We start from the raw sequence: 23,860 nt of genomic DNA on the forward strand, positions 1-23,860 counted from the left end.
ATCCCTTTCCAAATCAGACTTGCATATGTGACATTTTTTCCAGTTAAGACACTCATCAGAAATTTTCCATATTTAATTATCACATCTTCCCGTTTTGTTTTGGTTTTTTTTATTCAACTAGCACTGTTTCGCAGAAGAATGAAACTCTCACATAAAAAACCCCTCAGGTCCCAAATCTCACAGGGAAATTATGTGGGGCTCCCTCAAGGCAGAAACAGCGACTTCTCAGGAGACTGAATCACTGACTTCACATTCCTTTTTGTTAAAGAAAGAAAGGGAAACCCCTTGGTTATTTTTATAGTGACTCTTTTTTTTCCCCTTTTCAAACAGGCAGACAGTCTGATATTCTTTTTCTTTCTTTTTTTAAGAGGCAATCATGTTTGATTCTCATCAATTTTTCAATACATCACCTATCTGTTGTCTTTACTGCTTTTGGCTTTAGCTACAATTTCATAAATTGGTATAAAGTAAGCCTGAGATAGAGACACAGAGAAATCTCTGCTGTTTCTTTCAGGAAGGGAAAAGTTCACAGCAAACAGTCTCCTGATCCTCATGAAGATATGGCAGAAAGACACGAGGGACACCCCTCCAGAAACAGGTAGAGAGAAAACAGTAGTGGTTTTTTTTTGTTTTGTTACCAGGGAGGTGGAAATTGTTCACGGAATCAGGGAGCTTGGAAAACTCACGCCATCATGCCTGCTACCTGCATGTGGATGACCACCTTCAGTCTTTAACCTTACTTCATCCTATGTGCAACCCACACTCTTCCCTTGTTGTTGTCCTTTCCAGGGCTTGGTAACCTCATGCAAACAGGAGACTCCAACTTCTGTCACTGCTGGAAGTCCTTAACATGCTCATGGTGGTTGGCTGGGAAGCCTAATTTTGTGAAAGCATGTTCTGGTTGGGCTTTTTGGTCAATGCTACTGGGCATGAACATGAGCTCCTACGGGTCAGAGTCTTGCTGTGGGATGTGGCAGGGAGGGAAGGAAGAAAGGGGAGAGGAAGCATGGAAACAGAGAAACAGCCTCCTCTCCCCTCCAAAATTCAAGTGCTGGGGCTGTCAGGTATAGTAGTCCATTTCAGGCTGGAAAATCTTAAATGGGATTTGTCCAGGACAGCAAGAACGCTTGAAACTAAAAGGCAGAATAAATGTAAAGGAAATAATACATAAAAGGTACTCTTTTCTCCAAGTGGGTAACATCATAACATCATTCTCCTTTGCTGCTGCTATAGGAAAATATGCAAGTATTTCTATTCTAGTGACAAGCCATTGTGGGAAGGGGTATGCACTCAACAACAACCCTTGAGCTGGAGGTGTACTTCACATGGGTTGATAGTTTAACCTACTGGTGTTCTCCTCACTTAGTAATGATAGCGTGCTGTCTGTGATGTGTTTCGTGGCTCTTGTATCTCTCGGTACATTATATGGTCAAGTAGCACAGTTCTGCTTTCCCTTCCGTGATTGCCTGAAGATCTTACATTGCCTTCCAGTAAAGCACTTGGTGAGAGCCTGAAGTGGCATTAAAATGAATGGCAGCAGCACTTCACATGGAAACAGGTTATTAAAACCAAGCTAATCAAACATTTTTACCAGGAGCAAGAAATGCGGGCATGCCACCGGTCCAGACATAACGCCGAGGCGTCTACCTGTAGGTGCGGGTGGCCAGCGGGGGGTGTTGATGCACATGATGAAGCAGATTGGAGAAAGAAGACCAGTTAATAGAAACTAAATCTATTTTAATAGTAAGCGCCTCTTCCCCTCCCTGAGTACTATGCAGACAAGCTGAAGAATGGCATAGCAATGGATAAGTTAACACCTCTTGGCCGCCGGGAGACTGCGGTCTGATCCTTAACATAGCTTGTGAGGCCGTAGTGCAGATATTGCAATTAACAGCAGGATCTCAGATGTCAGCCCTTCTGGCACGGTGCTCTCCTGCTAGCTGATTTCTCGTAACTACACGACCAGCCCTATGGTTTCCCCAACGATCTTTGAGCAAACCCTCCTCAGAGACCGAAAAGTTGAGCATCTTCAATTGCGAACGCTGTTTTTGTGCGTGTGCGTGGCAGGGATGACTCGTGCCATCACGGGGCAGTTTCAGCATCACATTTACAGGCAAAATGTTGATGAACTGAAAAGAGTTGGACAAAGCATGGCCACAGAGATGAAATGGAGGTAGGAAGTGAAGGGAAGGACATCTAATAGAAGGCAAACACAAAAGCATGGACTTTGCTGGGTAGAGGGCAGAGTAAGTATTTGTAGGGGGAACACATCAAGGAGTAGAAAAAAATCATTCTGAACAGAGGATATGGCGTTATGTGGGGGAGAAACAGGTGAGACAAAGGGAAATAAAATTCAAGCTTACTAGTGGGAAAAACACTAAGAACTAGTCATGGGAAGAAAAATACGTTGAAGGATCAGATAGAACACTCATTGCTTTGAGACTTCTAGGTGACAGCCGGCCAAACCCACACATGGGTACTGAACTACTTGCCTGGAGAGAGAGGGACAGGTGAAGACATGCGTCTGACTTTTCTTGTAAAGCCCAAAATAAATTCATGGGAATGATTATGCATTTTAACCAAAATAAGTCATGACAGTGCAGTAAAAATGCACAGATGCTGCTAACACTGTTTTCCAGATATTGTTTGCATTCTTAGCTCTATGATTGTCCCACTTTGGTTGGACATATCACTGCATGAGTAAACGGTATAGTGAGGATCTACATACTTGAGGATTAGAAACCAGAAATGCTGATAGATCTTTGACCTCTATGTCCCTATAGTTCTTACTAGATTTTAAAATTTAATAGTGGCGATGATTAAACACTGGTTTTCTTACAGTCCAGAAACATTAATACAACGTTGTAATTCCACCAGTACAGACTGTTCAAGGTATCAAAAAAGGTATATTTTAGTGCTCTGGCATGAAGGCACAAAGTGAACTAAAAGGCAATGACAAGATAATTAGGCTTACTTACAATCACTGACTTCAGCATGTCTATGGCCATCTTGTTAAATAAGAGAAACCTCAGGAAGCTGGGCATGAAATACGTTTTTAGCAGAGCTTTATAGGACAGCTTGGCATGAAATGGAAAGGCAGGGGCTGCAAGTATGTTCATTTACTGTTGTACAACTTTGGCTCAACAGCAGCAAACTTCTTACAGCTCAAAACACAAGAAGGGGGTGTGCAAGGTGGTTTATCAAAAAAATGTAATGTGAAAGCCCTGGGAGGCTCCACTACCCCGGTAACATCAAGCTGTGGGCTGTGCTGCTGCAGGAACATCTGCCTGCTCCAAAGGTGGGGGAGGATAGAGTTGAAGCAAAGGATGGGGCACTGAGAAAGGCCCTCTCCTCTCCAAACATGGATGTGTGTAATCTACACCTGCCCAAAGGCTACCAAAACATCCGTGTGCAACATGTAGGTGAGCCCAGCATCATACCTACTGCACGCTGGTGTCCACATCCCAGCACCTCCTGGCAGCTGAAGGCTAAAGAATAACTGGAAACTGGCAGTGAATTCACTGCTTATTCCTAGAAGACATCGAGGCAGAAGAGAGCGGTGGCTGAGCTGTGTGGTCGCGTTATTGGTCCCCACTCTGTATCTCCTTTGCACAGACAGGATATCAGTATCCAGCCTGCTTTCGCCTCCCTTCAGATTAGCCAAAAATGACCCTCCCCCTTGCCATGGTTGATGCGAATGTTGCCTTGGGTTAGGCTGGCACACGATGCTTTGGAAGAGATGGACGTGTTGGGTTCAAATGCGTGCCATGCTGTGTTCAACTCGTCATCATAAAATACCACAGTGACTTGAAACAGGTACTACTGGTCTAAAAATCTCCAGACACCTTGGTTACTTTCAATACTTGCATCTTCTGTTGCATATCTGAGCATGTTTGAGGTGTTTTTAAATAATCCGTTGTCCTACTTGAGGTCAGACAGGTTTCACTGATCTCTGGGGTCACCTTAACCAACACAACTTGCCATCAAATGTCTCAGTTGACTTAGCTCAGAGGGACACCTTACGAATTCACAAATGAACACAAAAAGGCTCTGAGGCTGTCAAAGGCACCCCAGCAGCGATCATATCAGGGTTTAATCTCAACTCCATTTTGTAAAAAGCATGCCAAGACTCCTTCTCCTCCCTCTTTGTTTTATATAAATGTTGACTGCACCGCACTTGGCATAGCATCCAGCTCTTGAGGGATACTTTACAAATACAGGTGATACTACGGTTCTTGTGCAGCTGGAGAAATTAAAGTGTATTTCCAGTATTCCCACAGCCTGTTAGTGAAGATCAGGCATCACATCAGTTCAGTTTCCCAGACATTCTCCACCGGGGTGCAATTTTTCAGGCTCTGCGTTGCTTCACTTTATTTGCAAATAAATTGATGTCATACATTTCCCAACAAAGACATACAGCAACTCTGCATTTCATCGCATATTTTATGCCTTCAGCTTAAGTAATTAACTTTGCTTACACCAAAACATAAATACCATCTTTTAACTTCACTAGTGTCTTTCATGTATTTTTGTTAGGAAATAATAGTACATGTCCATTAGAACAATGGATGACGAACCCAGCTCCGGATGGTTTGGATGATTTTTTCCAAGCACGCATTGGTGTTGACGCCTGCTAGACAGCATAACGAGCCCGGGGAATGATTTCTTAGCTCCTGTGGCACTTGTACTATTTTGGTAAAGAAAAGGAATACCTCTTTGCATAATACATTCATTTTTGCAATATGCTCTGAGTACAAGAAAACCTCATACTGTCAGTCAGTGGATTAAATGAACAGCAGCAGCTGTAGCCATGTGATGGAAAAAGCCAGGCAATAGGGTTGTTTGCACTGCTGTCTTACATAAACATGACTTTTGCCGGTTAACGCCCTCCTGCTGGGTGCTTCATGCTGCATCATATGCATGTCATGTTATGTTAGGCTGGACACAAACAGCAGCAAGGGAGTCGGAAGGCAGCAGCGCTGGCTGCGCTGGGGACAGCCATGGCTGTACCAGCTCCTCATGACCGGATCTACCAGGGAACCCCAAGAAGACAGTCATAATAATTATAACAAACTATGATAAGAAGAGCAGCTTATTTTTGCTTTCTGAGTATGCCTTACCTGAATATCTTGTAACTGTAATTCTATAATTTATTACTTGCTACTCCTATTGCTCTACCAGACTCAATACCGAGACCACGATTTTAAAAAACCGAAGCACTTCATGTCACAGTTTCAACACAGCTAAGAGGTTTAGGATGCTGAAAAACTGCCGCAGGTTGCCCAGAGCGGGGGTATGTGCCCCACCCCTGGAAACATTCCAGGTCAGGTTGGACGGGGCTCTGAGCAACCTGCTCTAGTTGAAGATGTTGCTGCTCATCGCAGGGGGGTTGGACTAGATGACCTTTAAAGGTCCCTTCCAACCCATACAATTTATGATTCTATGATTTTATGATTCTGTGATTCCTAGGATGCAAAAGCAAGCCACCCCAAAGCAGCTGATGACTGTATGAGTGCTGTTTCTTTAGCAACCTGAGTACAGCCACACTGAAGGCTGTCCACAGCCACCCAGCGCAGAGCAGGTGGCCCAGGTCCGCTGTCACCCTGCAGTAATGTCCTCATGAAGCTGAACACTAAACCTCATTTCCAAAAGCAGCCTGAACACCCAGGGTGCAAACTGTCACGGAAAGTAAATAAGTTGCCATCTTCTGAGCTCTGCCCTAATTTTGGACGGACGTCTGCACCTCTGATGTTGGCTCGTACATTGGAAAGTTTGGCCTCTCATCTTGGTCTTTATTCTGTAAAATGTTTGGTGAGCTTGAGGGCATCATAAACTAATAAACACAGTTTTAATAATCTGCATGTCTTGGAGATTTCAGCCTCTGAAGCACATATGCCTTTGGACACTACTGATAAATCCCAGTTAAGAATGGCTGCCACTTCCCACAGGACAGGTAGCACTTTAACAAACTCATGACTAATAATGCATTAACTGAGCAGCATGGAGCAACACATGATGCCAGTATAAAGTTTCACTGCACTTTTTTGGATCAAAAATTACCAGTTGTCCATACCTAATAACTGCTTTTCTTTCTCCTCTACTTTGAACCCATCACTTCCAGCTGATAACTAGCTGTATTAATGAGTGACAATTGCCTTCGGTAAAGATCCAGATAAGTGCCTCCCTGGTATAATATACCATGCATTCCTGCCAATCCATTGTAAACAAATCTCCCCTCAACCCCCCACTCATTTGCTTTCTGCAAAGGCATTAAAATACCTGTAGCACAGAGATTTCTGTTGCAATACATGTTTACTCTCACACCACACATCCCTTACCGATCATCGGAGACTCTATAAAACTCCACGAATTCGTCTGAGGGATGTAGGACTGCAAGACCCCCGCAGCTCGTCCAGCTTCATTCACGCCACCGAAGACGTAGACCTTCCCACCGCAAACGGTCGCAGCGGCTGAATGGACGGCCTTTGGCAGAGGAGCGATGGTCTCCCACTGGTTGGTTATCGTGTCGTACCTGGGATGACAACAACTGGAGTGAGCTGAGATGATGCAACGCTGGGCACAATAGACAGGCATAGAAATCGGGCTGGGATGTAACAGAAAGGCAGCTTGACAAGCAGAAGAAAAGCAGAGGTGGAAATGTATTTCCTAACATCCTTCAAATTCAGCCACTTGATAAACAATGTAATTAATGCCTTTTCTGAGCTTTTAAAACATTGCGAAAAGCCCGGAGAAAGCTGGTTCTATTTTCTGTATATGCCTCTCAAATCTCATTATAGTCCAAGCTAAAGAAACTCAGGACATCTCTGTTGAGATGTCTTCCACTAATTAATTTCTATTAATGAGTATACAATGAGATTATTCTTGCAAATCAGTGCAGATATCCAATAGCAACTGCAGGCAGGCAACTGTTAATACACTTCAGTTGTTCAGCTCATGGAACACATCTCACCTACAACATAATGGAACACAATAGCTCTTCTTACTCTAGTTAACCCACCAGCGATGCACATTTTGTGCCAGAATAAGTTGCTTCCATTTAATTTTCATTGCGCAAACCAAACCACTGTGCTCATTGCAAGAAGCTGCAAATGTTAATGCTGGAATAAGATTTCACCGTTGCATCTATATTTGACATGAAGCAAACCGAAATGAGTGTGCATGAAAGTGCTAAATTAGTTTTAAGGTCATCAGTATCTGATTTAATTAAGCCATTGACCATAAGGGATGTGCAGTTAATAATCCATGGATGAAGATTCATTTTAGACAATGTCACAAGTACAGACGTCAATTTTTTTTAACGATAATGTGGCAGGGATCCAAATAGCTGCTTTAAGATGAGTCTTGGAGACAGTGGAAAATAATGTCATTTTTAGGCTTCTATATTTCTGTGTAATGGCACATTCAGTCAAATAGGAGTTTCCTGTGTAGCGATTATTCAGAATTGTTGACTGCAAGAACAGAAGCCCTCATCACCGATTCAGGGCTTTTGCTCTTAATATTAGTGATATGCAATATGCAAACACGAAGTGAATCCATGGCCATGAATCCATCTGTAAAAATTGATTTAGTGATAGGGGAATTCTCCCTTTGCAACACGTCCCTCAAATTCTCACTGCCCAAACTTGGGGAAAATAAAAGGGACAAGAGATATAAATGGTGGAAACAGCACAAAATAATGTGCTTAATGCAAATGCATTAATGAGTTTCCAAGTAATATAACTGAGAGTAATTAACACACTCATAAAAATGAAGCAAGAGCAAGAGGGAGGAAAACTTTAACTAAAAAAAAAATATGGAAAGTCACTTATAATGAGCATGGAGGACTGCCTTTTACAATGCTCTAAATTAGTTACTGAGAAATTAAATTCATCTACAACCAAGTGATCAAAGGGGAGAAACACGACAAGATTAAACAACATGGTACTTGAGAGCATTCAAGGCCACACACCTATATTGGGCTGATTCTTAGGTTTTGGTACCAAACCTGGGCCTGCAGATGCTCGTTTGCCTGCATGAGCAGCTCCTCCAAGTAAGGCACCACATGCTGCATCTCCTGCATTTGCCCCCAGCGCTCACACCCATCCTAGCAGATATGCAAATATCTCACGTAATATAAACAGTTTCATACACTGCTTTTGGGTTACCCTTTGCTAACTGCAGTAAGTTGGGGCTTGGTAATTTAATTATTGATGTCTGTCTTGTATAATAAAGCTGGTTAAGAAATTAGTTATGATTGGTTAGAAACTGGGCAAAGAAATAGAGCTAAGAACTGACCTAATGTGCCTTTTTAGTTCCTTGGCTTCTAAGACGTAAAAGATACCTGTCACCTGATAGGTATTGTCTCACACCATCCGCTCCGCCTTAGCACCAGCAACATTTGTGGCCAAAGTGGTCCGAGAAGGGACCGTGCTGCCCCGCCGGGCGCCGGCAGAGGTGCCTGGCAGACCACAGTTCCCCCGACAGACATTCCTGCCAGCGACTTCCTGATCGTCCCAGTACGTTTTTGGGAAGGAGGCGTTATACCCTTCACGTTTGCTGGGGGTTGGGGGTGGTTGAGGACCATGTTTATAGTAATACTGGAGAAAGGTTCAGGTTACAAAACCAATAATCACTTTTCTGGATGAATCTCGCTACTGGGATCTCAGGTCCCTCAGATCCTATTTTTCACTGCGCTCTGTTTATGCTATACAATGCCAGAACTGATCTTTCTGTCTTCTGGAGAAACCAGAAATGACCAGTTTCACTTCATCAGCTGAAAGCTAGAGGCTGCAAGTCTACTGGATATAGGTGCAAGAGAGGCAGCTTAAAAAACCTCTCTTGTCTTGAGGGTGATTTGGTTTAAAAAATCAGCGAACCATAAAGCAGATGGAAGTCAGCCCTTCTCCACCTAACACAGGCGTCTAACGAGGGTTTCACACGGGCTACTCAGTGAAGCAATTCTCTTTAGTAAGTGCCTAACTTAACCCTGGGACCGAAGAAGAGAAATTGGTGCCTTCAAGGCCTCCTGATACCTGTTCATCCCTCCATCCCCTGGGAATTTTATTCCTCTGGTTCATTCCCTCCTTGCAATACTGTACACCTGATTTCTAGTCTCCGTTTTGCTTCACCTCCAAACCACCAGAAAGTAAGTTCTGTTTGTTTGTTTGTTTGTTTTTTCTGTTGGATTATAAAGCTGTCTGCTCTCAAATCTCTGTCTTTCACATATGAACTTGCAGAAAATAATAAAGTGACCTCTTCACCTTCCGTGGGATAAACTAAGTAGTCTAAGCTCCTTAAGTCTCCCACTGCAAGGCAGGTTTCCATCATTTTGGTCTATCTCAAGTCAGCTCTTAATGTGTTCACACAAGGATTTGCACCAGATTAACTAAATTGGTTTAAAATTGAATAAAATCGAACCTTTGTAACCTTCCAGGACAGGAAATAATGACACCTGCCTTACCGCTCCTTCCCGAGGGCCCTTCCATCTCGCTGCCATCACTCCGCTGCCGCTAGTGCGAGTGGGGCTCCTCGGTGTCTTTAGCACCGGCTCTGCTCAGGGCCCAGCAGGGCGGGAACTGATTTAACGAACAATCACTTTGATCTCTTTCCATTAGGCAAGCTTTGCATTTGATTCCCCTGTTTGAAGCCATAGATGGAGACTGAATGGGAGCTGGATTGGAGCCAAGCAATCGTTTTTCTTCCCTCTCCTCCACTGCTCCCTCCAGTCCCGGTGTGTCCATGCTCGTCCTTGGCTATGGGCCTAGCAAGCCCATCCTATCTGCTGAACTTGAAACTTCAAGGACACCTCCTTTCACATGACTGACTCCTGGTTTTGCAGTCCTTGCACGCTATGAATTCACGTGTGGTTTTACTGGGATGCCCTCGCACGCCTTCCTCTGCCCCAGAGCGGTCCCCGCAACCCTGCGGTCCACGGCCCGGTTGTGCTCTGGACATCAGGCTTTTCAGGCATGCAGGACGTGTGTGTCCCTGCCTGTCCCTTCATGTGCACCAAGCACCGTTGTCTCACCTGACCCTTGTGCACTCACTGTCCTCTGCTTTATGTGTTATTTATATGGCCACGATATGGCAAATGATCTGAACCCAGCAGAAAGTACAGCCCAGGCTTGAAGAGAGCAGCGGCAGAAATAACCTTGCTGGTTTTCACAACTCTCCATTCTTAGGATTTCGTCTGTGGGCCTGATCCTCCTCTTGCTTCACTCATTTCATTCAATGCCTCCTTTCTCGCTCTTCCCCTACCACCTCAGGATTAACAGCAGAAAACCCTTCATTTCAAGCTGCCGTTTGCTTCTCTGCCTTCTTGACTTTTGATCTCTTCAGTACCTGAAAACAGTATTTTTTTTTCCTCCTCAGTCTCTTAATTTCTCTCCTTCTAGGTTAAACAGCCATATGAGTATCTTCATTTATTCACATTATAAAATCCTTACATCACGGTCAGTCGCTTACAGACATGCACCCTCCAGTTTCTTATACATTATTTAATTCTGTTCACAGGAAAGCTGCTATTTAAAATAAAGCTGTACAGTGTCATATTGATCTGCTCTTCAGACGATTCACATGTTGTTTAAAATCACATTAATGGATTACTATTTTTTGCCTTTTTTATTTTCTTCTGACTGTTCTGGGAGGCTTAAGAAACTGTCCTTGGACAAGGCTATATATTTAATTTTCTTAAGATGTCAATAAAACAGTAGGTTATGAAGCAGTTTCTAAAGCTTATAAAGCTTATTCTTCACATTGAATATTTTAGACTGTCTTCCAAGTACACACTGCCAACCAAAGTAATCTCTCAATTTTAGACAACCCTATTGTAAAAGTGCTGTCAGGTCAAGGGGATTCATCTTCTTCTGTTCTTCAGACAGATAATAACCACAAAGCACCCACATTTCCACACTTTTAGTCACATACATTGTCTTGTCAGCATAGGCAGTCTTCTCGGCTTTCAACTGCATATATTACAGGGCCCATCCATTATCTAAAAACCTAGTTCATGGATCCACTTCATTTCGCCACCTCCCAACTCCACTCATATCTCAGAAGAAGACAGAAAGTGTAATACCCTCTCGCCTAACACCTAATGACTCGCTCCCTGTCACACAGAAACTTGCCAGAGGGGCTTGATGGAGAACTGCAGCCGCGCCGTTATTTCCCTAAACACTCATTCCAAAAACATTACTCTCCCTGCACACATACCCATGTACAACCACAAAAATGAACTTATAACTCAGACCCTCTGGCACATGCATATTGTTCTAAGATGAGTAACGAATGACTCCTACCTGTCTGTTTGTGATAGTCCTGTAATATTATCAAGCTGGAATTTTTACTGCCTCTTTACAGACAAATGGCAGATAAAGGGTAAAAAATCTCAGCCCTACTGAAGTTGATGGGAAAACAGCTACTGATTTAAATGGCACCAGAATTTCTGGTTGAGGCTGCACCCTTCAGCATCAATGACACAACCAAAAGCACGGAGAGAGGAGCACAGGAGATGATGCCATAAATCACTAGGAGTGCGGTGGTCCCTACTTGCTTTAATGCTTTCTAACGGTGCAGCTGATGTATTGGGTGCAGTCAGGCGGTAGCACGTATAGCTAAGATGGTCTCACATCTGTTTTTAAAAGCAAATGCAATAAAAACATCTTTGTAAGATTTTAACCGCTTAGGAGGAAATATTCCAAGAATTCCAGGAAAAACAGGTGAAGAACAAGAAGGAAACCGGGAGCAAATGTTATTTTCTCCATCTTCAAAGACCCACTGTGGTGACACTCTGCAGTCTCCATGCTCTGTGCTGCTAACTGGTGAGGTCAGGGTAGGACACTTTGGACCAGAGACGTGCCCTCCACCATGCCAGCGAATACGCATCAAAACCTGGATGAAGCTGGGCATGGTCATGGTTGAGCTAACTGAACAAGCAGAAAGAAAAATGTGGTTGGGAAAGATAAGCTGCATGTGCATGAAGGGAGGTGGTAGTTGGCCCAGCAAGGGAGGGTGTCCAGTGTGTCCTCCGCATTGGTGGCACAGCTCAGGACTGCATCCTGCATCAGGCCTGGATGAGCCACCGTACCTCCATCTGGGCGGGTAACAGGGCTGTAATCTCAGATGCCTCCTCTGAGGTGCAAAACGAACCAAAACCCAAGAGTGCGCAACCCTGAAATTCAACACTGAGGGGAACATTGTTAACCTCAGAGGTAAATGTAATTTTTGGCATCACCTGACTTGCATCATGTAACTTTACTATGATTTTAATACAGTGCTTTTGTAAGACCTGCTGGAATGACAGAGAGGTTTCCCCTCTCCTGGGGGGTGGCAGCTCAGTGTCCCATCCAAAGCAGCACAGTATTTGAAGAGGAATGGGCAGCCCTCACAGAAATACGGTGGGAGGAGGCTTGTAGCTTTTGAGGAGGGGGAAAAAGAGAGAGGGCAAAGTCAAGAAGTGAGTATTAACTGCACACATGACAACCGAGCAATTAAAGTGGCTTTACTTCGTATTTTAACGTTGTTTTTAAAGTTGCAACCCAAATTCAGAAAGCCGCATTGCTTGCAGAACTGGGTCCAGTGATTTAAATTCCTGAACACTTGCACAAATTGGCTGCCTGGTCCAAATGGGAAATGTTTTGTCTGAAAAGGCCTGACTTTGCTCCGTCCAGCTGCAAGGGTCAGCTTTTTCTCACCTGCGTTTCTAACAGCAGACCCTGAAACATCCTTTCCAAGAGGCACAGCTTCAGCCATACCATGCTCCGCTTCTGTCATCCCCCACTGTCACTTTAATACAGAGGATAAAAAAGGAAACATTCCAAACCCTCTTGCATTTCTTGGCATAACTGAAAAGAGGCCATGTTGCACTTTTTCAATGGCTGCGTCTCACAAGTCACTTTATAGACAATAGCAGATTAATTATAACCACGGGTTTAGCAAATTCCCATGACAAGACATCCTTATTGCCGTTGAGACAGCGTGCACTGAAACGATAGGGAGGAAATCTGCTCCTTTCCCACATGGAAGTCTCTTGGTGGGCTTGTTACAATGGAAAACCAGCACAGCTGCTCTCCCTGAGCCATGCAGGGTACGCCGAGGGCCTGAGCGTGACTTCACGGGCTGCAATGTCATTTGTGGCAAGGGCTTGGGTGACCAAGATGATAAGGGAGAAGAGGAGGAGACTTTGCTTGATTTGGGGTTCATTCAGTTGACCAACGTTTTGGGTGCTTTGTTAAAGACAGACCATGAGAATCAGAGCACAGAAAGAAGTGAGAATCTGGGAAAAATTAGAAGAATTCATTCAATCGATGACAGCTGTCAAGATGTGTATCCGCGATAGCAGTATTTCCATGTTCCTCTTTACAGAGATGGAATGAAAGACTGCATCCCTTTCCCGGGCTCTTGCCTTCCCGTGTTCACAAAAACATTTCTGCTAGTTAAAAATTTACCGACTTAAATTACAGGACAAATACCTTCAGAAATCAGAAAGAGATCTGCATAAAACAGTGAGATTTCCTTCAAAGCAAGTCCCAAGGGCAGTGCCCACCTTAAACTCAGGGTTAAGGAGGGAAGCAACACGCAGGTGTTGCATTCACTGGTATTATTTATCACTCATTCTTCGCTGCCTGCGTTCCCCTGACTTGCTGAGCGCATCACCTGCGTCAGGTCTTCAGCCCGAGCCTGGGCTGGAAGGGGAGGCTACCTGCAGACCTTGTCCCACAGCACACGTCCTCTCCTTTTGTCACATCCTTGTCTCCTAGGCAAAATAATGCCAAATTTGTGAACACAGAGGAGCACAAAACTGAATGTGAATGGTGATCACTCGGCATCAGATAGGATCTCCCTGGTCATGCATACTTTCCCCAAACTGGTCTGTCCCATGCACTGAACTAGGCAGAAATCATTTGGGGGAAAAAAGTGACTACACAATTAAAGACTGTACCAAAATGTAGAACTGCAGAAGGAAACTTTATTTTTGGCATTCCCTAATTTCCTGTGTGTTTGACTTTGAAACTTTAATAAACTTTTAATACAGGTTTTGGTATTCAGTATTTACGGTATCTACTTAAATGAAAAAATAAACACCCCTTGCATAAATGGAACATAAATGTTGCAGCACCAAAATCCAGAAATAATACCTTGAAAGCATCTTTAATTCTAACGTTTTGAAAAACGTTCTTTTTTTTTCCCCCAAATCTTTCTGAATGACCTATCCCTTTTTGGCTTGCCTGTTAAGGCAACTGTTACTGGGAAATGCCTTCTTCAAAATGTGGCTGAAGAAGTATCCAAATTCAGCACTTAAAACTGACAAAAAGAAAAAAACCTCATATTTTCGGTTGTCCAATTCACTAAAGAAAAACATTGCACAAAAATGTATCATTAATTTATTGTCACAATGCATTTTTATGTGTTTGGATAAGGTTAGAGCTGTATTGATTTTTTTGGAATGGAATATTCTTATATAGGGCATTTCAAAGCAGTTTCTATTTTTTAATGAAAACATTGATATGCATATGAAATTTATTGTTTTATTGAATGTTATGGTTGACATTAAATTAGTTGATTTTGGAATTCTACTTTGTTGAAATGCTTCTTTTGTGCTTTTGTTCCTTCCTTTTTTTGTTAAGTTCCATTTGAGAAAAGGAAAATTTTTATATCTGGAGTCTTCTTGAAAACAGACATCTCCATTCTCTCCCAGTTCTATTCAGCCCCTCTTGGCCAGGAATTCAAAACTGTTTCCATTTATTGGTTGTTTTACTTGGAGCTTGGCAGGTCCCAGCCCCAGGCCAAGACCACCAAAGGGAGGATCTTCCTTCCAGCCAGGTCAACGCTGAGGTGCTTTAGCAGGAGAGCACATGTGAGAAGCTTACTTTGCTCTTGCTTTTTTGGTTTTTTTTTTTAAAAAAAAGAAAAAGGATTATTGTGATCTGTAAAGACTATCATCAGTACTAAATTCAAAGGAAGTTTATTAGTTCATTGTATAACCTGTGTAAAGTGTCCAAAGAAACTTAATTCCTCTCTTCTTCCCCTGAGCAAACCGACAAACACACTGGCAGCTTTCGTCTTTGGTTTTGAAACAATGCTTTCCACTGAAGCTTTAAAAAGAAATCTAATCCTCTGTAGTTTCCTCCTTTCTTAGCTGTTATAAAAGCTCATTTTAACGCATACAGCCCATTTGATGGGTGGTTTAAAAGGAAAATGGTCCTTTAGCACAGCATTAAGAAAAAGCTCCAGCAAACAGCATGGTTTTGGTTTTGGTTTTTTTTTTTTTACCTTTCCACATGGTCAACGTTGCCTGCCACACCGACCCCTCCAATGGTATAAATTTTCCCATCGTACACCAGACTGTTATGTCGACACCGTGGGACTGTCATGCGGGACACGAGGTTCCAGTTATCGAGCAAGGACATGTAACACCAGACATCAGCGAGCGTGACACCCGACTCCATGCCGCCTGGCACCGATGTGCGGGTGAGAGAAAGAAAAGGGGAGAATTACGTGAGATCCTGGAATGGCAGCAGCTTTGCACACAGCAATCAAAGGCAGTTACAAAGTAAAAACTCTTCAAATGACATTTGACTAATTAAAATAAATCACCCTCAATACTGAGCATCTGTTCCGATGATGCATATCTGTGTCATTTATTCATGCGCCCCAAAGGCTGTTTTTATTTGAAGAAGATGACATGAAGAAATCAAGATGTCAGACTACCAGGGACATGTACATAAGGGGATAGACCCTTTTCAGTGTTCATAAATAACTTCCAGTCGATTAAATTACTGCAACACTTGCAAGAAGGTGTCAGGAGGCAGAGCCTATCTGGCTTGCGAGACACAGGCCAGTCTGAAATCTAAAATGCTTAATATAGTGATGGATTGAAGCAACACATACATGGGCAGAATAAAGTCATTGCTTGTACTGTAGGCTTAATGCCTAATTTTCAGGGACAAATTTCTTATTTATTTTCATTTGCTGATAAAGGAAAGAACCAGCTGTACCACTCCTGTAAAACAGTTCAAGATGAAATATTTATATTCGTCATTTTTAAACTTCTGACTGAAGCTTCCAAGGTAACCACTTAGTGGGTATCTTATTATCCCTATTCTGAAGCACGAAGAGGTGAAATGACTTAGCTGAGACCACACTAGGAGACAGTGGCTGAGCCAAGAAAAGAAACTACACTAATTTCTGTGGTTTAATGAGAAAACCAGGCTTCCTCCTTGGCATTTTGCTCTCCAAGCCTATGCTGTGCAGTGTGGGGTCCAGTACTCAGAGCGTGCAGGAGTTCATTCCCACTTCTGTTGGTTCCCCTTCCCTCTTTCCTGTGTCTTCTAAGTTTGAGCAAAGCAAAATATCCACCGACACCCATGTAGGTTTCCAGCCATGCGGGACTTTCAGCTCTCCTGTTGTAGCCACTGAATACCATCAGCTCATCCAGATTCAAGGGTAAGAGCTGAAATAAGCTTTGAATTTAGGATTCAACAGCTTTTGTTAGCAGGTATGGCACAGCCTAAAGTGGGTCTACATATTGGAAAGTACCTTAGCTAAGAATAAGTAAAAGTCAACATGTCACAAAAGCCTCCACAGAAGGCTTTTGCTCCAGCAGCAAAATGAGCATGGGCAAAAACACATGAAGAAATAATTTCCAGTCAATCCTTTGGGCCTTTATGCAGTATTAATGGAATTTAACACCACAGGCAGCAATTTACTGTGGAAAATGCAGTGAGGGAACTCGGCAAGGGAAAGGCAACAACTGTAACCCCTTACTGGTACTGCCTGGTGCATCTGCACTCCCAACTACATCCTCGGATCACACACAACTGCACCTGCCTGCCTGGGCTCCTCTCTTTATCATCATCAAACCTCCACTCAGCTGCCATCAGAGCATCCTTGCATCGCCTGGTGGGAATTGCTTTTCCCCCTCCAGCCAAGCAGAGGTACCACCAGACTGCAAAAAACCAGACACCGTGATGCTATGGGCGCAGTATAGATGGCTACTTTGGGAGTTAAAGCCTTTCAAGGAGCGTGGTCTCAGTTTCATCGAAACTAAGAAGATTATAGGGCTAGTGACTACTGTCAAAAGAGAGGTCTCAACAACAAGTACAAAATGTGAATGCTCCTGTAAGCAAATACTGTAAGTGTAGGTCACATATTCAGCAGTTCAGCCTGTCTGTCTCAAATTCCATAACCCGCTATTTAGACTCAACTACAGCCAGTATTATAAATCGTGTTTCTATGGCAGTGAAACCTCTTTGCATGCTTGATGGTTGTCAGACCTATTTTCTTCACGTTGCAACTGCAAAATATTGCTGTTGACTGCTTTGAGAGAATGTTAATGCAGCAGAGAAATGGAGAATGATAAAAGCAGGGAAATCCCTCTCTCCCAACCTCCCTCCCACTTGTCTTTTTTTTTCTTTCCCCAGGAGCAGCTGGGTAAAACTCTAGCATGTCCTTCTTTGTCTGTGCTGCCTATGTTGTAAGGTGGAAACTTTCCTCTCAGCCCAGTAAATCTGGGGGATGAAGGGATTGAGAGCAGCCCCGTGGAGATGGCCTGGGGGTACTGGTGGATGAAAAGCTTGACATGAGCCAGCAACGTGCGCTCACAGCCCAGAAGGCCAACCACCTCCTGGGCTGCATCCAAAGCCGCGTGGCCAGCAGGGCGAGGGAGGGGATTCTGCCCCTCTGCTCCGCTCTGGGGAGACCCCCCTGCCGTGCTGCGTCCAGCTCTGGAGCCCTCGGCACAGGAAAGACATGGACCTGTTGGAGCAGGGCCAGAGGAGGCCACCAAAATGATCCGAGGGCTGGAACATCTCTCCTCTGAGGACAGGCTGAGAGAGTTGGGGTTGTTCAGCCTGGAGAAGAGAAGGCTCTGGGGAGACCTTACTGCAGCCTTCCAGGACTTCAAGGGGGCTTGTAAGAAAGATGGGGACAGACTTTTTAGCAGGACCTATGGTGACAGGACAGGGGTAACATTTTTAAACTGAAAGAGGGTAGGTTTAGATTTCATATGAGGAAGAAATTTTTCACCATGAGGGTGGTGAAACCCTGGCCCAGGTTGCCCAGAGAGGTGGTATGTGGCCCATCCCTCGAAACACCCCAGGTCAGGTTGGACGGGGCTCTGAGCAACCTGATCTAGTTGAAGATGTCCCTGCTCATTGCAGGGGGATTGGAACTAGATGGCCTTTAAGGGTCCCTTCTGACCCAAACTATTCTATGATTTTATGATTCTATGATTTTATGATTCTATGACCAGTTGGGGTTGTTCAGCCTGGAAAAGGCTCCGGGGAGAGCTTATTGCAGCTTTTCAGTACTTAAAGGGGGCTTATAAGAAAGATGGATAGAGGCTTTTTACCAAGGCCTGTAGTGAAAGGAAGCTGGTGAGGGGTCTGGAGCACAAGTCTTATGAGGAGCGGCTGAGGGAACTGGGGTTGTTTAGTCTGGAGAAGAGGAGGCTGAGAGGAGACCTTATCGCTCTCTACAACTACCTGAAAGGGGGTTGTGGCGACGAGGGTGTTGGTCTCTTCTCCCAAGTAACTAGTGATAGGACAAGAGGAAATGGCCTCAAGTTGCGCCAGGGGAGGTTTAGATTGGATATTAGGAAAAATTTCTTCACTGAGAGGGTGGTCAGGCATTGGAACAGGCTGCCCAGGGAGGTGGTGGAGTCGCCATCCCTGGAAGTGTTCAAAAAACGTGTGGATGTGGCACTTCAGGACATGGTTTAGGGGACATGGTGGTGCTGGATTAATGGTTGGACTTGATGATCTTGAAGGTCCTTTCCAACCTAGTGATTCTGTGATTCTGTGACCAGAGGTAACAGTTTTAAACTGAAAGATTGTAGATTTAGATTGGACATTAAGGAAGAAATTTGTTAAAATGAGGGTGTTGAGACACTGGAACAGGTTGCCCAGAGAACTTGTGGATGCCCTGTCATTGGAAGTGTTCAAGGTCGGGCTGGATGGGGCTTTGAGCAACCTGATGCAGTTGAAGATGTCCCTGCTCATTGCAGGGGGGTTGGACTGGATGATCTTTGAAGGTCCCTTCCAACCCAAACCATCTGTAATTCTATGTTTCCATGAAAACTGCTGCTTACCTGAGAGATAAATGTTGTCCCCAGCACTGACCACGCTGAAAAACTCTCGATCATAGAAAGGCAGACTGGCCAAAGGGTACCACTTGTTGTTTTGAGGATTTAAGCAAGTGACCGCTGTTAAAGCACGTTGGTTCATGCCAATCATCTGACGACCCCCAACTAAGACTATTACCTCAGCTACACCTAGGATTCAAGTAAGAAAAACAGTATTATAAACGTCATCTCTCAACCAGGCAGGAGCCTATTAAAAAATACTCGTCAGTCAGGGTAATTTTAATGTATTGTATATAAATCTGTTTTAGAATGTGCAAACCAGGAAGAATGAGAAAAAAGAGTGTTTGTGTGTGGAGCAGGGGGTGAGGAAGGACACTATGAACGTGCTTGGTAGAATTTGGAAGGGCAGATGCCATCTGGGCAAAACTTGAAGGGGAAAGAAATAAAAAGGCAGTTCCATGTAAAGTTGGCCGTTGATTTCAACAGTCTTCGAGTGAGACCTGCATGTAGCAAATTCCTGTTGTACTAAAGAAAATGGGAATTTTGTCAAGGTTTATGATAGCTTTGGAGCTTGGCCATTATCCAGGGAAACTATGTTTGGACTTTAACCTGAAGGTGTTCTCACACAAAAAGGTAATGTCGGGAGGAGATTTAGGCTATGGTTATGGTTCTTCATCATGATCTTCTCTCTGGGTATAGTCTATTAAGATATCATTTTCTGGTGGGTTTTTTTTTTTTGCTTTTCCTAGAGAAAGCAGGTTTTCCAGACGTAGATAACATGCTCAAGGCATGGATCAGGGCCTTAGTGTACTAGGTGCCAGGAAACCTGATGGAGATAGCCCCTGTCGTAACATAGTTTTTAACTGAGATTTATCTGTGCTTGAACAGCTCCCCCAGGCAGGGTGTAGAGCAAGCCAAATTCTCTGTTCGTGAAAATGGACAAAATTTTTCTAATCCACATCTCAGAGTTTTTATTCCTACTTCACAGCCACAGCTGAGTCAAATGTGATCTGAGTGTTACTCCAGACTGATGCCTGCAGTGATAGATCACGGTTTAACTCTGGGACGTTTTCTGGCTCCAACACCAAGAGTCAAGGTTGGATTTAGCATTTAGCAGAAGTGTTACAAATCTTTCTGCTGCAATTCTATGTCCCAGTGCAATCTGTTGCCAGGAGAGGTGGGCTCAGAAGCAGGACCACAAAGCCACGAGCTGGAAGGAATCGCCATTTCGGGAGCTGTGCTCACAGCCGGACCCGTTGCTGTGATGTGTTACAGTGCCCAGGCCAGAGACAAGTGTCACAGGCCGTGGGGTTAGATGTGCAGAAGTGAGACTGCCATCAAGAGAGATTAGGAGCTGCAGTGGAGAGAAATGCATCTTCAGAGCAATGGATTATTGTCATTCTTCATTAGCGTTTTCAAAAAATACATTTGTGTCATTCAAGCAAGGTTACTCTCTTAAAAGTTATTAACTTAAAGTGCTGTACACTTTTAAATAAATATTTCTCAGTAACAAGAGATCATTATTTTTGTGCCATACCAGAAAATCTAATCACCTGTGCAAGACATAATTTGATTATAATCAATGACCTCGAGAGGGCATGTGACATGCTGCAGCAAGTCCACAAAGGGTGTTTAGAGATCCTTTGTGCCTACATGAATGCCGTTGATATGCAAAATAACATGATTCTATATAATTAGACTCTGACCTAAAAAACTATAATCACCCTCTCTTACCCCGAGAGAATCACTTTTCCCTCATCAACAGGCTTCTGGAAATGGATCACATTACACCTACAATTTTATATACATAAAATAAGCACTTTTCAAAAATCCCTTCAAACATCACACCATTAGTCGTCTTCAATGAAAGACTTTTTAGGGTAGATTGTTATTGAAAGTCTTCTGCACTTCATCCTTCTGAAAGGTGCCTTGATGAGGCAGTCTCCAGAAGCTGCAAATGCCGTGGTTTGATATGCCATCTCGGTGCCACATTAGCATTAGTGGCAGTGACAGAAAGTTTTGCCTGGTTTTGTGATTGTACTTACAGGAGACAGAAGTAAGGCAGCATGTTAAAACAAGCCACCTGTTTCATCTGACTCCTTCTTGGATGCTGTGTTCCTACATGATATTTGTACCACTCTCTGTTCAACAAATATTTAGGATATTTCTCACATTACCATGATATGGGCTCTGCTGGTGAGTTGGGCACTTGGGGTTTTTTCATGTATTTTTCCAAAAAGGAAAATGCATCTGTTCCTCAGGTGAGCAACGTCCTGAAGCGGCACAGTTCTCCGTAGCTGCTGGGTTTTTACAAGGGAATATATCATGTGTGATCCATTTGTTTTGGAGGCAGCAAACAGCCTGAACTGTACTGTGAGACTCACTATACGAAAATAATACATTTACATAGGGCTTTAAAAGTGAAGCTGTTTTATGAGTATTAGTCAGATCCTCCCCACAAGAGGCTGAATGGCAAAGCGGCAAATTATTCACCAAATTTTGCAGCTAGGGAAACCGAGGCACAGAAGGCAAGGGGCTCACTTTCAGGATGACGGGGGAATGTCATGGTCTCTGCCAAAGATAATAATTCCTAAAATTAGGCTCCTTTTAAATCTTGTTTGAGGAGTGTACATCTAAACAGCCATGTCTGACCATTGGGAGAGGCTCCTAATTGCTCGAGCAAAGTAGGAATGGAAAATGGAGCTTGAAATATCACCAGGCTCCGAGAAGGAGCCAAGGGAAAGAGCTGAGCTCTGTGCCCCATCCCAGGGCACGTCCTGGCCATGCCTGGGAACCACTGGACCAGGGAGCTGCTGTCACTGAAGGAAGTTTTGCTTTACCTGCAGAGAGCCTGGGCCGGGTCCTCGGTGTCTGCATCTCCTGTCGGGCGTGCGGCAGCATGTGATAACGTTTGGCTTCGTTCACTAGATCCCGGCAAGCCTCCGAAGACTTTATCAACTCCTCGTTGTCAACAACATTTAGCAGATAGCTGGGATGGATGAAAGGGAGGCGCACCACTGCCAGCAACTCCGCAGCATACTGTGAGGAGGGGGAAAATAATAACACACTGCAGCCTTCGTGCCGGAATTCAGCCGCTCAGCATCTCCGCCTCCTTTCCTGCAAAGCATTCCCTGTCACCCAACCTGGAAAGACACTTTTCATGGATGCTGCGTACAAGCCTTGTCTAGCGATTGGGTGGGACAGAGACAACACAGCCCCCAGTGCTCCCTGACCCAGGGTGGTTTTGGTCCCAGGAGACTGAAAATAATCTTCAAAAGGTGGCAACTCTTGTTCTATAGCACTGTATGGAGGGATTTTTGAAATAAAAGCTCATTCTGAACTCAGGCTGAATAAAACACCTTGTGCACTGGAGACATGCAGTAAGCTTCTGAGTTTTCCAAATTGACCTGGAAATGTGAGCGTGGTTGCTGCACTGTAAAAAAAGTCCAAAACAGGTCTTTTCTGGCACTATCAATGTGAAACAAAAGCCGGTACATAGGATGGATTTCAACAACTGCTATGGCAGAGACTGAATAATACCAGCCAATTTGCTAAAAATCTTTTAATTAATAGGGCTTATTTGTTGGTGAAACAAGTCACGTACTTCCAGATTTTGGGGAAGTCAGACTCCAGAGGGTGCTATACAAATACTGACAGTAAGTTTCATCTTCTAAATAAATACATTAAACCTCAGAGGGCAAAGGACATCTGAGCAAATGAAGCTGTCTGTCACTGAACACGCCTTAAAGGAGAACAAAACCCCAAGAGAGAAAACTGCAATTGAAAAACCAAGAGTCCGTCCCCCAGGTTATTCTTTTTATATATAATTGGTTACACCACAATACAGCACAAGAGTGCAGTGAAAAGCAGAGCAATAGGAAACGTGGTTCTCGAGAAGCAATGCGCACAAACAGGATGCAAACCGAGGGCGCGCAGCAAGAAAAGATAATCATCTGTTTTAATAAATATTCATGCAGCAGCAGCATCCAAAGATCCCAACTGGGATTGAGGCCAGGATGCAAATAAATATTCCTGAGGTCCGTGCGAATGGTCCTGACAAACGCTGGGTGCCAGCAGCATCTGCCGGCCTGCAGATGCCTCTAGTCTTCCAGAAGCTACTTGGCTCTCGCTTTCTTTTTCAGCAGCATGTCTGTCCCTGGAGCACGTGAGAGCCAAGTCGCAGCAGGAGCAGGGACGGGAATGGGGCACAGCGAGATGGGAGGGCAGGGATGTGGCCCGAGCCAGCGCATGGGCTGCCAGGCAGGTGAGGATGCAGTGACACCTGGGACTGCTTCCAGGGCTGCCCTTTTCCCCACCAAAATGAAGAAGCAGGCTTGACTTAGGAGGAAAACAGGGTTTCTCACCACTCTCCTGCCAGAGAGCCATGTCAGACTGGGGCAAGCTCAAAGCGAGGATGTGACGACCCGTAGGGAGCTGAAACCCACACGGCAGCGTGAGACCATGGTCTCAGGCTGGCTCCCAGCCCCCTGCTCACTGGTCCTCCTTGACACCGGGGCCAGCAATTTTAGGTACAGGCCAAAGAGTTTAGGTCTGGCCACCCTGCAGTTGTTTGGGGATGAAGAAGAGAAGAGATTCAAAAGGCACAGAAAAATGACGGCGCTCATCTTCTGGAGCAAATCCCAGGTGAGTGGTGAGTCCATGGCTCCTCGTTATTACCTCCGGCACAGCATGGGGCCCAGTAGGGCTTGAGATCGCTTCATCAGCCTCCAAACTGGAGAAGAAGACATTCCTCTCTTTTCCCTTGCTGAAATCCATTTC

General features: G+C 44.3%; 1 protein-coding gene across 1 annotated transcript in view; it reads right to left on the reverse strand.

Moving 5' to 3' along the window:
* Positions 1-23,860, reverse strand: part of KLHL29 (kelch like family member 29) — a gene marked incomplete at its 3' end in the record, with an annotated part of 255,138 nt that overhangs the window by 15,434 nt on the left and 215,844 nt on the right. The window contains exons 7-10 of the mRNA XM_081998428.1: positions 21,922-22,120; positions 19,088-19,270; positions 15,271-15,451; positions 6,339-6,532 (exon numbers count right to left, since the gene is read on the reverse strand). Of these exons, the coding sequence (XP_081854554.1) occupies positions 6,339-6,532; positions 15,271-15,451; positions 19,088-19,270; positions 21,922-22,120 (757 nt within the window). The remainder of the gene's footprint in view (positions 1-6,338; positions 6,533-15,270; positions 15,452-19,087; positions 19,271-21,921; positions 22,121-23,860) is intronic.

The sequence above is a fragment of the Phaethon aethereus genome (assembly GCF_964289735.1).
Source record: "Phaethon aethereus genome assembly, chromosome: 3".
NCBI classification, from domain to species: domain Eukaryota; kingdom Metazoa; phylum Chordata; class Aves; order Phaethontiformes; family Phaethontidae; genus Phaethon; species Phaethon aethereus.